The 18,783-nt window shown below is 36.2% G+C and overlaps 1 protein-coding gene across 8 annotated transcripts in view; it reads right to left on the bottom strand.

The window, feature by feature from the left end:
- Window positions 1-18,783, bottom strand: part of SNTG2 (syntrophin gamma 2) — a 292,459-nt gene that overhangs the window by 58,411 nt on the left and 215,265 nt on the right. For all 8 annotated transcript variants that reach the window (XM_072036394.1, XM_072036393.1, XM_072036392.1 and 5 more), the window contains one exon: window positions 2,299-2,415. In XM_072036394.1, coding sequence (XP_071892495.1) covers window positions 2,299-2,415 — 117 coding nt within the window. The remainder of the gene's footprint in view (window positions 1-2,298; window positions 2,416-18,783) is intronic.

Below are 18,783 nucleotides of genomic sequence, written 5' to 3'. Positions count from 1 at the left end.
CAAAAGAAAAACACACACACACACAAAAAACAACAACAATACAATCATACACCACACACACCACACCTGCCCAAGTAGACCGATGCTCAGTGTCCAAGCAACTTATTCTTTTAAAGACAAAATCTGTTTTTTAATTGCTGAGTTATATAGTATGGAGTATCTCTTCTGTCCAATTTGGGTCAGCTGTCCCAGCTGTGTCCCCTTCCAAACTCTTGCCCACCTCCATCCTACATGCTGAGGACGCAATGTGAGAAACAGAGGAAGCCTTGATGGTATACAAGTACCGCTCATCAACAGCCAAAACATGGGTGTGTTATCATCTCTAATTTAGCCACAGATACAGAACACTGCACTGTAGGGGGAAGTCCCTTCCGACCACACCGAGGCAGAAGCCAGGCAGCTGAGGACACTGTAGAAGCCTCAGGTCACTGGGCACCTCCCTGGGGATGGGGCAGAGGTCAGGCCTATGGGTGGAACTGGCCTGGTGAGGCCATCACTGGACACGGCAGGGCTGTGGGGAGCTGGAGACTGGCCCTGCTGCAGCCTCATTGTCTGACAGCCCTAGGTGTTGACATGGAGTCCTGGCTGTCATGGACAGTCAGGGCTGGAGGTGCCCTCAGGGCCCTGATAATCAACTTCAAAGTGTGGCCTTATATTCAGCTTTGAATTCTCAACTTGTGTGGTTGCTGGAAACTTCTAATTTCCTGCTTTGTCCCGATACAATAAATCAGTGGCATGATTAAATAACAAGGCCAATGGTCTACAGATTTTTTATTATTAATAGGCTCTGTCATTAATATTTTACACTCACTAGTGTATCTGATTACTGATGTGACATAAAACAATGACTAAAGGGTCACCTTTGTGCATTTTTCTGAAAAGCCATTGTTTCTACAAAATTTTTGCACAGAAACAAAATAGAATGTAGTAGATACTGATAAATAACATGGTAAAATACTATTAAACATTCATCCTCATTTGTCTGTTCTTTTGTAAAGTGCTGAACATGATAAATGAAGCAGTTTATCCCCAATTAGTATCATGTAGATGGATAGTTTTAATTATATTGATAATGTTTCTTCAAAAACAAGACTAAAAGCAATAACAAAAAATTATAAAGGAAAAGCATTTATGTGGTGTGTTATTTATTTGTTTAATATTTTTGGTTTGTTTTTGCATTTTAATTGGATTGCAGTAATTGAATCAAAATTTAGTTTATTGACTTAACATACAGAGTAATATTTTTTTTGCAGGGGAAAAAAAACACAAAACCTTTTCCCAGATGTGATAAATTACTATTACTTGGCCACTTAAAAATAATGTTTGAAGTTAATAGGAATCCCTGGTTTTAGAATTACAATCTAGAGAAAGATAAAATGTTGCCTATTGGTTTGTCCTAAGGTTCATAAATACGGTTTAAAGTTTGTACTTCAGTAAGGTAAAGTAGACGGCATACATGTAAAGGATGAGATTTTTTTGGATCAGCTGAAGAAATTGGGAGATTGACCACCTTCTGAGTAATAATGTTACAGAGCTGTTTAATTGAAATTGCATTCCAATTCTACATATTGTTCTTTTTGATTAGCTAAAAAAGCAAAGGCTTTCTGGAGAGAAAAGAAAGGATAAAAAAATACAATGTGATAAGTATGGGTACTTTTTTAAGAGTTTAGAATTCTACAACTCATTTCTGTTCCATTCTTGTAAATTAATTTTCTTAAGGTTATTTTTTTTTCTTTTGTTTTTTTCCAGAAATATTAGGTAAGTCATCTGTTGTGAAATAGAATTCTCTTTACTAACTATATAATAAGAAACTATCAAAGCAAGATTCTGTCATTTGTTCAAACTGTACACTTAGCATTGGATTCTCTCTAACAGTTCAATCCCTTGTTTGTACACAAAATCCACATCTACTATTAGTACGGATGGTGCATTTCATGATGCGTCTTGTCTTTAAGAAGAAGGAGTTACTAGCATCTCCAAAAACGTCTTTGAATTTGTAAGATAAAAAAATTTGGCTGTAAATAACCAGTGAAAAATATGAACTTAAAAACTTTAAAAAGTAAAAACAGCATATTCCCTATAAGGAATTCTTTTAGCTAACCAGATATGGTATGATTTTAAGAGGACATTGAAAGATGTTAACTATCTAAAGCTTAGTGAAATTCAGTGGCACTTATGGCTCTAACTGCTTTTGAAAACTCAGCTGACAACTTCTCTTAGTAAGGAAAAATAAACCCAGACATAACAAACAGGTTTCCATATACAATGGAACTATAACAATTTTTTTTTTTTTTTTACCGGTGGAGTACTGAAAATGTAGAAGGATGAACCCTTCAATGCCAGAAACTTGAATTTGTAGAGCTGAGATGAATCAGTTCCTTCAAGTCTCTCATGTACCCATCCCATATGTATGACCTGCAAAAGAAAATAATTTAAAATGAAAGCTCTATTTTTCAGTGGGTCAAAAATATATCTGAATAGATTAAGTCTTTCCACAAGGAAGAGTGGTCATCTTAGATTAGGATGCATCATCTTCTTCATGTTTGCTTTCCCACCACTACCTTACTCTTGAAGCCTTTAATCATGCTGGTGTGTAAAAGTCCTTCGAAGTACCTTTACAGTACAGGTTGCCTGAATCTTGCTCCGATCCCAGTCAGCAAAAGTTTTGCACAGATTTACATACACTGTGTGTCTATCTCAGTCACAGAGAATAGGTGGAATTGAATATGTAAAAATTAAGTAATTATTATAAAAGCAGATGTACCAAGACAGTGAATCTAGCAAAGTTAGAAAGTTCCATTAGTAATCACCATTTGAGAAATCATTGCTTGCATCACAGCAGACTCTCACTTGAGCCAGCAGAAAACCTAAATATTATATTATATAAATATTATAGCCAGCAGTTTATATGCAACATGATCCTACCCTTCCTATTGCACAGTCAAAACTTGGAAATACTAAACAAACCTTCAGTTGCTTACACCTCTAAAGAAATACAACTGAGTAAGTCACTAGATTTACCTGAAATCAGATAGCTTTCTGTATGCTCACGTTTGCCATTGTTAAGAAATTGTCTTTGTCACACTAATTGTCTTACAGAATTTATATACTTTTTTTAGATATATTTTATCTCACGACCACAATTTATGTTCTGGTAGAATTAAATGCCAACATCATTTGTTACAGAACTCTGCTCCAACAGTATTACAATACTTTAAAAATATATTTCAGATAAATTAATTTTAAGATAATATAAAATTAAGCAGAGTGCATGCTTCCTTTCTGAGGTATCTGCAAATTTGTAAAGGAATAATCCCATAGTGTGGTAGTAGGATATCACAGAAGTAGTTTCCCACCAAAAATAACCTAAATGTATTAAAAATGTTTTCATATTTTAAAGTTTTTAAAAAGAGCATATTGCCCTTGAAACAAGAATTGAACTCTAGAATGCTCCACCAATCTGAATATAAAGCTATTGCGTTCTCATTTTCATTTAAGGCCACACTTATGAAAAATACTGAATTACACAGGGATTGAAATGTCATAACACTTGCGAATATTTTGAGCCCACAGAGTTCTGCTGGAAGTCAGTAAAAACATAGACTGAAGAAAGCATTCGTTACATTGTATGAAGACTTTAGCATTTGTGCTATGGATAGATTTTGGGAAAAACAAACAAACAAACAAACAAAAACCACACACACAAATATAAAACTAAAAAAAAAAAAAAACAGAAATACTTTTCTACTGAAACCTTGGTATGTTTATGTGTCGTTGCTACTACTACAGGGCATAAAGGTGGAAAAAATGGATAAGGATAAGCTAATAGTACGTTCATACTCTTGTATCATGAGGATTTCACACATTGTTCTGTTTTTTTTTTTTAATTAATTTATTTATTTATTTTTTATTATATGAGGCTTATGTCTCTTACTAATCTATTTGTTTAGAAATAATTATATAAATTAGTATGTTGAGCCAGACACTGCTTCTGCTATACTCTTCTACCGAGGTCCAGAATTATCATTCTAAAGAGTAAATAGCACAATAAATACAGTAGCCCTTTCAATTCTCACTTTGCTGTTTTATAAATCCAATATGTCTCACCAAAACTTTGCATCTATACTAGTCAGCAACGGTTTAGAAGCAAAATGTTCAGACACTTCATAATTCTAACAAAATATACCATAGTATTGCTGATAATCTACTACAAATTGTATCATATATTGCTTTTATCAGCATGGTAGTATAACACCAAATAACTCAGAAAACAACCATGTCCAAAACACAGGACCTAAACATTATTTTCCTTTACATTCATGAAGTCATGTTTGCTGACTTGCAAATGTACACAATTAACTAACTTGTAACAGTATTACTTTTTGTTCTAAAAAAATAAATTACTGATTAAATTGATAAGCAAAGGATTTATCTCACTATTATGCTTTTCATTACCATCATTGCCATCACCACCATCACCACTTATTCTTAAAGCAGCATTCACCAAGAATTTTGGAATTGCCCACAATGTCAGATGGCAAAACTGTCACAGATAGTCTTCAGCTTGTCAAGGCCATTCATCAAACATCACATATTTAAACAAACATGACACATCCCAAGAAACATAACTATATATCTTGTTGCAAATCAAAGATGTTTACTTAGTACATTAAAACAAGTTCTTATCTGAAACTCAGGGCAGGATGATATCAGAGGACTGCAATTCCATAGAAGTGTGTTTTCACTTCCAAATAAACTTGATTTTCTTTTGCTGACAGTAGTTGACAAAAAACACAGGTTGGCAAGTAAGCATTGGTTTTAAGTACCAACAGTAGCGCAGAAGACAACAATAACCTTCTTTTGGTGAACATTTTCCATTTAGAGAAAGGGTATTGAATTTCTCTAACTTGAAATAAAATGAGATTTCTTTGCAATGAAAATGTGCCTTATGCCAACCTTTTCCATCTGTAAAATGGTCTTTACTTGTTTTATAGAATATGTGTGAGACTGTCGCTGTTGTATTCTTACCTATGACTGCAAGATGCAGTAGGAGTAGCAAATATTTCAGCCCTGATTTAGTGCAGCATTTATCTTTTAGATTATTCTCTTGAGAATGTACTGAGCTACAAACACAGACCATATTTTCTGATTAGCTGCAGAGATACTTTTTAGCACGTGTTCAAAGTTTTTTTGGCTGAGATGGAACTGATTATTTATTTTTATTGTAGTCACATCATACTGTGACCAGCCTACCTGTGGTAGACCAGAATCAGCTTTAAATCTGATTCTCCACACTGCAAACAGATTTTTATAACTATTAGCATCTATGAACTCAATAGTAAGCTGGTAAGCTGTTCTACAGAATCTTTCAGAATCTTTTTCAACCTTAGACCAAAGAAAAAGAATGATTAAAAACCACATTCATTGGATTAGCTTTTGGGGGAATGTGAACCCCATTTTGAGAGAATGGTACTTCTTGAGGGAATGGTACATTCAGTGGTTCGTTGAATTATTGCAACATTGTAACATTTCTCATTTATTTTATTACTCATTTAATTTTTTATGGAAAAAAATACATGGATATGGAATAACTTCACCTATTCGTTGTACTTTATTAAAGTCAACACAAAAAACAAACATCTTAACAACTTAAGTCACTTTTCAAATACATTGCTCTGAATATTAGTCTGCTTGACTGAAACAACCAACAAAAACTCCAGTTCCAGGAATCAAGAACTCTAATAAAAAAAAAAGCCTGAATAACGTATCATAAAAGCAAGGAGAGTCTTAGAACTATTAAAAACATGAGAAGAGCCTTTTTGTTTCAAAATTTGATTATAATTGCCAAGAAATATCAGCCATTGATCAACAGTTCTTCAGTTTACATTTTCTTTAAAACCTTTACTTAACTGCACCTCGTCAAAATAGTTTGTGGAAGTGAAAAACAATTATATGCCTCGCAGCAAAAATAAGGATGAAATGGCCTGATGATTTTTGTCTTACAAAAGAAAATAAAAAATTATGCACAAAAACTAGATGGTATGTTATAATTCAGTGTAATTTGAAAACAAAACCAAAACTAATACAAACGAAAAACAACACCAGAAAAAAAACCTCTGCAGTTTTTTAAATCACAAGATTATAGTTTATATATTACCACCATAAAATACTTACCTAAGTGTTAAAGGTATTAGTAGACAAAATGTCTACTATTCATGATCTTTCTAAAAAACACTGAAAAAATGAATGCCTATATCAACTTTGTCCATTTTTTTTAACACAGATGTGAAAAAATTCAACAAATAAAACATTTGTAGATCAATTCTGAAGTCAGAGAAGAGTATCCCTGAAGAATATTAACTGAAGTCTCAGTACATATATATATTTAGGAAGAGAATTATAGTACAGCTAGAAGGCATAAAAGCTTTTTTTTTTTGTTTGCTTGCTTGTTTTAGAGTTTTTGTGTATTTAGGAGAAAACCAGGGCTTGAGTTGATTTATATGCAGATCGCTGCACCAGATATGGAAGATTGAATGAGATCCTCTCTAGGGGAAGAAAGTCAGTCAAGCTAGGTAGCAGAAGAATGATTACTATTGAAAGATTTGTAGTGAGCTCAGTGGATTTAGAACTGTATTACTATTATTTGGGATAAGAGGAAGGCAAACTAGAAATTAAGCACTAATGACTATGAAAAAGAAGAAAAGCAAACGTAAACCAAAAAGATAAAGGAAAAGATGCTCAAGAAGGAGAAATAAACTAATTTGTTAAGACAGGAAGAAAATATAAAATTAAAAGAGAAAGGACACTATATAGGTGTAGAAAGTGAGAAACATAAATGCAAGAATATTTGAAAGCAAAAAAAAAACATAAAGAAAAAAGAGTTCCAAATGTATACTTGTCTTCAAAAACATAAAACACTGAAGAAGTGAAGAAGGAAAATATGATTTCCTTCTTCAGAAGGTTTGCTTAAATTTTGCATATATGCATACATATTATGTATATACATATACATATACAATATACATATTATGTATAAGTGCATCTTTTTTATGGATGCAAAAAAAATCTAATATATTTTTTACTTTCGCTCCCCATGTCTTTCTTACTGACAGGTTTATTTCATGGTTATTTTGACCATATGAGTGGACAAAGAATAATTATTCAGTTCAAAAAAAGTTTGTATGGAACAAAAGCAACCAAATGCTGGTACCCAGTATCAAGCTATTTGTGTTTCTTTGGTATGTAAGTGAGATTATAATTGAGTCTCAGTACGTGGGTGGGATAAAAATTGTTCTGTTACTTGGATTGAAACCTGCCATTTTATTTCTTACTGAGTAATAAGGCATAACACTACAAACTGTCCCATTCTCAGCATCGCTTTCACCACTCTATTCCCAAACTGCATAACCAATCTGAAACTACCATTTGAAACTGCATGGAAAATTACCCATACATCATCAATGTATTATTAAGTTTCTAGTGTGTTCTAACATACTTTGCAAAAGTTCCTGTAGGAACAAAATGAGCAATGGCACTCATTATGAAGAGATAAAACAAGTCAGTAACAAAATGTAATCCAATCATTGCAGATAAATGAAAGTTCTTATTTGCACTTATTGTTTTCCTACAGCAATAAAGCATCTTGATGCTGCAATGACTAGAAATTTAACATGTGTTACATTTAATAAAGCAATTGGTATGTTTTGTGTATAGTACTTTTAGTTAAATGGTTAAGAAAAGTAAATGAAGCATAACACTCAAGAGGAAAATGAAGAAAATCAAGTAGATCTCTGATGTATGAAAAGTCAGAACAGATGGGTACACTCATGTAATTAAAGTGGGATATGAATCTACAACAGATGCCAGCTTGGTATGCAAGTCAAGAACAAGTGTACCATGAAGCATCGTGGAACAATACAAAATTAAGAAAGCAAAGAGAAGTACATCTTGAGGTAACATAAGTAGATGCTTTTGGTCTTTCCAAAAACAAGTGGGTAGACTTGTAAAGTGGGTAGACTTGTTTTAAAATTTTACATATTGGGAATAAAAAAAATCTTACAGGTTTTCTCTATCACCTTTTATATTTGTGTGCCTTTCACATATACAATGATCCCCCCCCTCCAAAAAAGGAATGCTAGAAGTTTTGATTAATGGTTACAGAATGTTTGCTATTCAAAACATAATGTTATAGAGATGAAACCACAGAGGAACTTAGAAATGATGACACTCAGCGTTTTACATGCTTCAGCTTCAAAGCAGACTTTCTAAGTTCCAGCTAGGCACAGCTTGAACACCACAAATAGCAACATGTCTGTACTAAGCCAAAGGAAACTATGAAGACTGGTATGTATGTGAATTCATGCAGCTTCCCAGGAGTTAGCTGCTGATGCAAAATATGGATTCAGAGTACTTTGGTTAGTGAAAATTGTTTTGCCTCTTTGCTTGGTTTAACAAGCAGCCGACATTGTTCTCTTTGATGATATGATGATATCTAAGAGCCTTTCTGGAAAGAAGTTCCACACAGAGTCATATGCTGATAGAGGCCTCTGGAGGTCATCTAGTCCAACACCATGCTTAAAGCCAATGTAAGTCAGTTTGCTCAGAGATCTGTCCAAATGACTTTTAAGTATCAACATAAACAACATATAACAGATGACATAACACAATTAACATAATAGCAGGTGGGTTTTTTTGTTTGTTTGTTTGTTTTGAATATCAAAGATGAAGATTCCATAGTCTCTCTGAGCAACCTGACCTGGTGTTTGATAAGATTAACAAGTTTCAGTACTTGAACACATTTGCATCTTCTCTTCCTGGGAAACCATATTTGTGTCTAAGTTAGTGAGCTGGATAGGAAGATGGTCAAGTTCCCTCACTGAATCTGGAGATCATGAAAAATGGCTATCACCAAACAAGACTCATATTCTGTAAATGTTTTAAATCTAGTTGTAAATCCTTTTGCTTTTGTTTTGAAACAGTTCAATGTTTCTCATATCAAAGCCAAGTTGTTTTGCCTTGACTTCTTAGCCTCTTCATTTGCGTTTTTTCTCCTATCTTTTCATGCTAGTTCTTGCAGTTACTGTGTTTCTCTGTAATTTTCAAGGAAATCATTCCACAGCTTATGTCGTGCAAGAATGTAGAATTAATGAGAATTAATTGCACCTGAATCTGAATTTAATTTTGCCTAATTAGATTTAATTCTTTATCCATGCTGTACATTTGTTCCTTTTCTCTCTCCAAAAGCAATATTCATATCACAACAGTTGGTCTGTTGTGATATGTCTTATTTAACTATTGTGATTCTTATTCTCCTATACTAGCAGATGCACAGTTCTGTTATGATTTTCATATTGTACTAAATCAGTAGAACTATTTGTTCAGCAGAAACTGTCCAAACTAACTAAAAATTGAAAGCTCAGGTCCTTCATATTTGTTTGGTTGTTTTACATGCCTACTCTATATTTTAGTGATACTACAACAACATTGAAGTATACCTAAAAAGCTATTATCTTCCTCACCAAATACTCAATTTGTTTCTTCTGCCATTTTGGAAAAAAATAAAAAAAGAAAAATCTTTCAAACTACATCTGTTGCAAAGGAGTCCTCAGAGAAGAAAATTCAGTCTGAAAATGAGTTTCAGCTTCCTTCTTCATGTGATCCCACAATCAAACACATAACAGTTCTGCTTAAAATTGTGTTAAAATAATTTTAGTTGGAGAATCATCCTGAAGGAGAAGGACTGGTCTCATAGTGTAGCAAAATAGCATTTCTATAAGATTGAGTGGAAAAGAAACTTCTAAAAGCTGTTGTGTTCTAAAAGCTGTTAAGAGCATACTCTAAATTATTTCTAACAATCCACAAGGCAGAAATATAGAGTGAAAAGGAGAATAAAGAACGATTGTTATATTCAGTTTTTAGATGTATTCTAACATCTAAAGAAGACATCTTAAGCAGAGAACATGATTTTTCACTGAAGACAGAATTACATTGTTCCATGCACTGCCAGATACACTGTAAATCCAGCTGAATGCTAGAAGATGCAGTCAACATATTAGGGTAAGGGACACTACTTAAATACACTCCTCTGTATATGTTAACTTAAATAGGAGTAAGTTTCTTTCATCTGACCCATTCTAGAGTTTCTAGAATCCAATGTTTACAAGTCTTACAACTTTGAAGAGAAATCTAAGATAAACTATTTAATTAACATACAAAAATGGAACATATACGTAGCGTGGACACTGAGAAATGTGTTTTAGAGAACAGTATGTTCAGAAACACAACCATGGTGTTCAGAATTGGTATTCAATATTAAGGCTTGTTTTTTTCCAGAAAGTTTGGCAAATCTCTTGATTTTTTTTTTATCTGCATCCTCCTCCTCTCTAAAATCAGTATAGTAGTAATAATTATTTACCTCACAGAGGCACTACATATTAGCTAACTGACTATAGGTTGAAAAGTTCAAGTGCTTTGAAGTAGTGCTTAGAACAAGTTGTATTTTCAGTGAAAGAGCAGAGGTCCAAGAAAAATCTCTGAAGCAGATCAAGAGAATTTCATTAGGAATTGCGTAACTGACCTCCCATACAAATAAATTTAAAACAATTACCAGGGAAATAACCTTTACATTGTTACTTCATGCTTGAAGAAATTTAATCCTGTTCCTTTTCTATTGGTGTAAATTGTAAAGCTATCGTTTGCAAGAATTGAATTTCTCCATATTAACAAATAGGAGAAAAAAAATGGCATATAATGTATTTTTTTTTATTTTTTTTTAATAAAAAAGGAAATTTGATCTTACAGGAGTATGTGCACAGCTTCTTTTAATCTGCAGCATGAAGCCAAGAGAAGATGTTCATGGTATACCCAGAGCAGCAGTTCTGCTATAAGGAACAAACCCTCCATATCTGAAAAGTCCCTTATTTTAGAATTAGGATTCATACAATCATCAAAAACAGAGAGGAAAAGAGTCTTCTGAGAAATTTAGTAAATTACGTCTCTGCAATGCAGGTCTAATTATATCTATTTTGTTTCTAACAGATACTTCCTTATTGGTCTAAGGATCTCAAGTAAAAGTGCCCTCAAAATTTCTCCCAGAATCTCCCATAAATTTATTAGCTTAACAAGTAATGAGGAAATCTATTCCTCATGTCTAACATGAATCACCATTGCCGTGTAAGAGTTTTTACCCTGGCCTGACATTAAACTGATGAAGTAATGTGAGAAACTGCTGGACATTGTGTACAGTGCAAAGCAAGAAGTGGTTGGCCAGCTCAAGCCCAAGGGTAAACTAATTAAATAATGGTGTAAACTAGCAGGTGAAATATATGGACAGGAAATACAGGAACTCAATTTGAGAGAAGAATGTCAAAAGACAGTGAAAATAAGGGGGCTGGTTTACTGGTTGGTGCTAGTATCACAGCCTAAAGCCGAAATACTCAAATAAGCATGTAAAAATCATAAAAAAGGAGAAGCAGAAATATTATAATTTGGCTGGGTTACTTTTCTTGGGAGGAGGGGTAATAGGCAAACAAAAAAAAAAAAGAAAAAAAAGAGGCAGATAATCTATGTGGTTGGGGCTTCTGCAGGGTCTGACTGACAAGCCCTGTACTTGATTACAACAGGCTGATGTAAAAATAAACCATAATAATAAATCCGTTGACTTGTTGACCATATATCCGACTGGCTTCTGCAGTCGGGAATCACTGAAGTGTCCCCTCCACCCTACCTGCAAATGCTAGCAATGCAATGGAAGATAGACCAAAGCTCACTAACGGAATTTTTTTCTCCATATAGTTTTCAAGTATTTTCCAGTAAACACCTTGCCAGTTGTTCCTGTGGCCTCTGACATACATTTGCTGATTATACTTGCTTACATGCCGTACTGTAATTGACTTCCTCCCTGTTTTTCAGACTCATTTTTCAATATGTCAAGATCATTCTTATGTCTAGTGCTATTCTTTAAAGCCTCATGTCTGCAAAATTAATAGGCTTACTTTTGTTAATACACCATAAAGAAAATATTCAAGAGAATATCCAGGACAGGTCTTTTAAGGACTTCTAGTCAATGCATCATTCAGTTTTGAAAGTGAACCATTTATACCTATTATTGGATTATCTAACAAAGTTTGTATAACCAAATCTTGATAACACTTATTTAAAATATTGTTGTGTCAAGAAATGTCATAAGCCTTACTGAAATCAAGATATGTTGCAGCAAACACCTGTCACCCATGTCACCCATCCACACGAGGAAATTAGATTGGTTGTCACTATTTATTCTTGACAAATCCTTCAGGGCAGTCACTCATCTGTTATCTCAGATGCATACAAATATTTTGCTTATTTACTTCAAATTTCTTTCTAGTGATTGATGTTAAATTGACTAGTCTATAATTCTATTGCTTTTCTTTCTTTTCCATTAACAGCCATGATGCTTGACCCTTGCTAGTCTGGTAGTCACCCTACAAACATACTTTTTTCAAGTATGTTAACCACAAAAGAAGGTCAAAGGAAAACATTGGACTCAGACTGGATGAAAACATTGGACTCAGACTGGATGGTCACCTTGCAAGTAAGGAAGGGGAAATGGAGGAGGCATTTAATGCCTTTTTTTTTTTTTCCCCTCAATATTTAACAGTAATGACAGATCTTGGGCTGCCCAGACCTCAGAGTTGGAGGATCATGACTAGGGGAGCAGTAACTTTCCATCTGTGGTCACTGAAATTGTAAGGGATCATTTGTATCAGTGTAACATTCACATCCATGGTGTCTGGCAGGATTCACCTCAGAGTGCTGATGGAATTGGTGATAGTTATAGCTGGACCCCTCTCAAGCATTTACCAAAGGTTGTAAAGTCCAGTGAGGTCCCTGCTGACTAGAAGCTAGCCAGTGTTATACCCATCTACGAAAAGGGCATGAGAAAAGATCCAGGACACTGCTGACCTGTTAGTTTAACTTCAGTCCCTTGAAAAGTTATGGAGAAGATTGTCCTGGGGCATATTGAAAGACATTTAAATAACAAAGCAATTATCAAGCATAGTCAATGTGGGTTCATTAAGGGGAAGTCCTACTTTAGTAATTTGATCTTCTATAAGGTCAATATATCTGCTTGGGGGATGAAGGGAAGGTGGCAGATGTAATCTTTCTAGATTTCAGTAAGGCCTTTGATACCATGCCTCACAGAATCCTTCTGGAAAAATTGTCCTGCTGTGAGATAAACAGGTTCGTGCTACAGTACGCGATGAACTGGCTCTACAGTAGGGCCCAAAGTACAGTAGTGAATGGGGCTACATCTGGCTAGCAGTAGGTCACTAGCAGTGTTCCCCAGGACTCAGTTCTAGGGCTGGTCCTGTTCAACATTTTTATGACTAATCTGGATGCAGGATTAGAATGCATCCTCAGCAAGTCTGCAGATGACATTGGACTGGGAAGTGCTCTCGACTCTGGCAGGATGAGGAGACTTGGAGAGGGATCTGGACTGAAGCATTCAGAGATCTAAAACAGCATGAAGTTCAACAAAGCAAAATGCCAGGTTCTGCACCTGGGATGGAGTAATGCTGGACACGGGCACAGACTGGGAGACAAGTGGCTGGAGAGCAGCTCAGCAGAAAGGGATCTGGGGGTTCTGGTTGACAGCAAGTTGAACATGAGCCAGCAGTGGGCCCTGGCAGCCAAGGCAGTAAACTACATTTTGGTGTGCATTAAACACAGCATAACAAGCCAGTCTAAAGAGGTGATTCTTCCACTGTATTTATTGTTGGTGTGGCCTCACCTTGAGTATTGTGTGCAGTTCTGGTTTCTACAATATAAAAAAGATGCTAAGGTCCTTGAAAGCATCCAGAGGAGGGCAACAAAGCTGGTAAATGGCTGGAAGGCATGTCCTGCGAGGAGAAGCTGAGGACACTTTGGTCGTCCAGTCTAGAGAAAAGAAGTCTGAGAGGTGACCTCATTGCTCTCTGAGGAGGGGAAGTGAAGTGGAGAGGGAAGCACCCCTCTCTTCTTCCTGGTAATGACAGAACGTGCTGGAACGGCACAAAGCTGTGCCAGCAGAGGTTCAGACTGGACATAAAGAAAAATTTCCTTGCTGTAAGGGTGGTGCAACATTGGACCAGGCTTCCTAGCAATGTGGTTGATGTCCCAGGCCTGCAGTGTTCAATAGGCTTTTGAACAATGCCCTCGCTATATGCTTTAACTTTTGATTAGCTCTGAAGAGGTCAGGACTAGATGATCTTTGAAGGTCCCTTCCAAGCAAGGCTTTTGACACGGTTTCCCATAGGATCCTACTGGACAAAATGTCCAGCATACAGCTAAATAAAAACATCATACGATGGGTGAGCAATTGGCTAACGGGCAGGGCCCAAAGGGTTATGGTGAATGGGGCTGCGTCAGGCTGGCGGGCGGTCACCAGTGGGGTCCCTCAAGGCTCCATTTTAGGGCCGGTACTTTTCAATATTTTTATAAATGATCTGGGTGTAGGAATAGAAGGCATTTTGAGCAAGTTTGCTGATGACACCAAACTTGGAGGAGTTGTGGACTCGAATGAGGGTGGAAAGGCCTTGCAGAGGGATCTGGATAGGTTGGAGAGCTGGGCGATCGCCAACCACATGAAGTTCAATAAGAGCAAGTGCCGGGTCCTGCACCTGGGACGGGGAAACCCTGGCTGCACGTACAGACTGGGCGATGAGACGCTGGAGAGCAGCCTAGAAGAGAGGGATCTGGGGGTCGTGGTAGACAACAAGTTGAATATGAGCCGGCAGTGTGCCCTGGCAGCCAGGAGGGCCAACCGTGTCCTGGGGTGCATCAAGCACGGCATCGCTAGTAGGTCGAGGGAGGTGATTGTCCCGCTCTACTCTGCGCTGGTGCGGCCTCACCTCGAGTACTGTGTGCAGTTCTGGGCACCACAGTATAAAAAGGACATGAAACTGTTGGAGAGTGTCCAGAGGAGGGCTACGAAGATGGTGAAAGGCCTGGAGGGGAAGACGTACGAGGAACGGCTGAGGGCACTGGGCCTGTTCAGCCTGGAGAAGAGGAGGCTGAGGGGAGACCTCATCGCAGTCTACAACTTCCTCATAAGGGGGTGTCGAGAGGCAGGAGACCTTTTCTCCATTAACACCAGCGACAGGACCCGCGGGAATGGAGTTAAGCTGAGGCAGGGGAAGTTTAGGCTGGACATCAGGAAGGGGTTCTTCACAGAGAGAGTGGTTGCACACTGGAACAGGCTCCCCAGGGAAGTGGTCACTGCACCGAGCCTGACTGAATTTAAGAAGAGATTGGATTGTGCACTTAGTCACATGGTCTGAACTTGGGTAGACCTGTGCGGTGTCAAGAGTTGGACTTGATGATCCTTAAGGGTCCCTTCCAACTCAGGATATTCTATGATTCTATGATTCTATTCTATTCTAAATTTCTTGAAATTTCTTGATTGTAGCTCTGAGATTACTTTGACCAGTCTTTCAAATACCACCAGACACAAATACCACCAAAACTTTCTTCCATATTATAATCTGAGATTTTACCATTTCTGCTATTACTAATTGCAAGAAAAACCTGTTGCAGTTGACCTTTTTTACTGAAGGCTGACTTCTGATATGCTGAGTAGAAGACAAACAATTTTCTTTGTCTTCTTCCAATTAATGCACTTAGAGGGTAATTTTTGTTACCTATTTATCCCTTGCTGGTGCATCTTAATCTGTCCTAGCCTTCCAGGTAGTCATATGCTATGCTTTTATAATCATTATTTCCAGATTTCATCTTCTACATGATTTCCTCCAGAGGTCAATGAAGAACTCATGATTTAGGCATCTGACTCATTTAGACTCTTTTTTTATAGAATAGATATATCAGAAACAACAAAATAAAATGATTCAAACCCCAGTTAATTCAATTACTGTGCTACTGAAGTCTTTGCAAGCCTTGACTATGGCTGTGAAGGCCAATGAATAATTCTGGTGAAGTATCTCTGCAGTGAAAACAGATTCACAATCATTTTATCGGTTGGCAGAGATACAGATGTGAAACTTTGGTATAATTTAGTGGGAGTTTCACAACTACAGGGCTGCAGATGCAGAACGCATTGTCTCTGAGACACCACCACAAACAAGCCTGCTAAAAAACACAAGTGCTTGAACACGACTCCAAACATAAGGGACCTCACAATGCTCTAAATTACTGATTTTTATAAATACTGAAATCCTCACAATCACTACAGAAGAAAAATTAAATATACAGATGCATACGTAGATAGGGAGTTCACCTTTTCTTTCAACTACAAAAGAATCAAAATAAAGAAAGAAGGAGACATCACAGGAAGCAGCAAAAACCTGTTTTATAGCATAAGAATAAAATATATAGTTTTAATTAATATCTGATCAATACTTTCCTATCTCTACCAAGAAGAAATCATATTATTTTAGTGCAGGACAGGACAGGAAATGTTTTTTATTATTCTCAAAAGAATTAAAAACAGTAAATGAAATATAAAAACACCTTGAAAGTGGTGTTTCTGTACAGATAATCACCTAATTTACCGTTTTATAAAAAATATACAAAAATCCAACAGTGTGTGTCTTTTTAAAAATTGAGTCCCCAATCTATGCCTGCTAATAACACTGAATCAAGTGCTTTCAAGTCTCTAGAGCATTGTAAAAAATTATATCAGGCAGAATCAAAACGTAGTATTTGGAGAGTGGTGACTCAACAGCCTTTGTACTCAATAAAGTAATGCACAAACTGGCTCAATACCCCTCTATCCTTGTGAAGCACCAATACTCTCTAAAAGTATCCAATGCCTAGACGTTATCTGAGATTTACACAGGTTATATATACAGAGAGCCACAGCTTCAGCAGTGGTATTTACTGAACACCTTTTAATTTCTTGTAATTTCTGTATATTTGTTAAAATCTTTTAGTCCCTAACTAACTAGTAAAGCATGGCTTAGGATAATTAACACAAGAGGATAATCCATTTTTTTGCTGCTGTCAGTCCTGCCTTAAATTTTCAGTTCCTGAAATTAAATTTCTAATTGTATCTTCTTTTGCTTCCATATTCTGCATGGAAAAAGCGGGATAAGTACTACCTAACTTTAGGCACCTACCTTAGATGATAAGCTAAGAAGCTACTCTTACGACTCCAGTAGAGCAAAGACAGAGAAAAGGATCCTACAAAGAATAATTTAAAGCACCAAGTGTTATATTTGAACAACTCTCAGAAAGACAATAATTTTCTGCACTGATTATATGGGTAGTTTACGGACATTAACCTGTTAATTTAGGTGTCATGGTTTTGGCTGGGACAGAGTTACTTCTATTTGTAGAGGCTTGTATGATGCTATGTTTTGGATTCTTTTATGAAATTAATGGCAATAATACACTGATGTCTTAGTCATTGCTGAGCAGTGCTTACACAGAGCCAAGGACTTTTCTCCTCCTTGTGCTGCCCTGCCAGAGAAGAGGCTGGGGGTGCACTAGGAGCTGGGAGGGGACAAAGCCAGGCTGGCCAAAAGGGTGTCCCACACCATGTGGTGTCATGCTCAGCAGTAACAGCTGGGGGACAGAAGGAGGAAGGGGGGTACGTTGGGAGTGATGGTGTTTGTCTCCCCAAGAAACCATTTGGCATGATGAGTCCCGTTTCCCTGGGGAATGGGAAACTGCCAATGGGAAGCAGCGAATGAATTCCTTAGCTTGCTTTGATTGCACACATCACTAGTACAATGTCTTTATTTATACCCACAAGCTCTTGCACCTTTCCAATTCTCTTCTCCATCCCACCTGGGGAAAGTGAGCAAGTGGCTGGGTGGTGCTGAGCTGCCTGCCAGGGCTAAACCAGAACATTAGGAAATCAAATTAGATAGTTAGGGTTGGATGTACGATTGCCCTCAATATTTAAAAAAAAAAAAAAGAGAGAGAGAGAGAATGTCTTTTTAAAACTGTAACTTGAAAATTATACATTACGTATACCAAAATTGATATAAGTAAACTTTAAATAGTTTCTAAGTAACTTGTAGTAGACAGTTTACCCAACAACAGACATTCAGATTCAATACCTTTTCCCCCTAGCTTTCATAATCACCAGTTTTTCTTATGGGTTTTATTAATAATTAAAAACCACAGCAGAGAGATCAATTAAATGATTCCTTCTTATACAGAAGAGGTATTTGTTTTGGACTGGGGGTAACTTCTGATCATCTGCGATATACAGAATTGTTTTTCTTTTTTTTTTTTTTCCCCCAAGTGCATTTTTATTTCAAAATACTGACCTAAATATAAGAAAATAATTTAACACAGGAGAAAATGTTAACGGTTAAATATTTTAATAACTTCTTGAAAAGTCTATAAATTTCCAAGTATCTTTTCCAAATAAGATGACAAAACAATGACATATAGAAAGCATACAAACTGTCAAACTAGTAACAGATATTTATTTCTTCCTGATATGAAGCATTTTGACTCATCTTTTGATGTCTGTAATAAAACTTCATAAATAAATTTCTACAGTAAAACGTTAAATATCAAAGACAGCTTGCCTAATTTTTACTTCTTTAATCAACAAAGCCAACATTTTTGGAAACAGCAAGGATTGGACACTTTCTTCCTGAGTAATGGTACAATGCCAAATTGATGCTATGAAAGCACATATAAAGTGAAGTTTTCTAATAACATATTCAAAGTGCTTCCCAGAATTACAGGATTAGCCTAGAAAATGCTACAATTATGTTTTACAAAGTAAAAGAAAAAAACTCTTTACAATGCTATAAAAAGTAAGAAGGCTTCCCAGTATGGTAAATT

Source organism: Anas platyrhynchos, chromosome 3, assembly GCF_047663525.1.
Source record: "Anas platyrhynchos isolate ZD024472 breed Pekin duck chromosome 3, IASCAAS_PekinDuck_T2T, whole genome shotgun sequence".
Taxonomy (NCBI): domain Eukaryota; kingdom Metazoa; phylum Chordata; class Aves; order Anseriformes; family Anatidae; genus Anas; species Anas platyrhynchos.
This window is presented reverse-complemented; position numbering and strand designations above follow the sequence as displayed.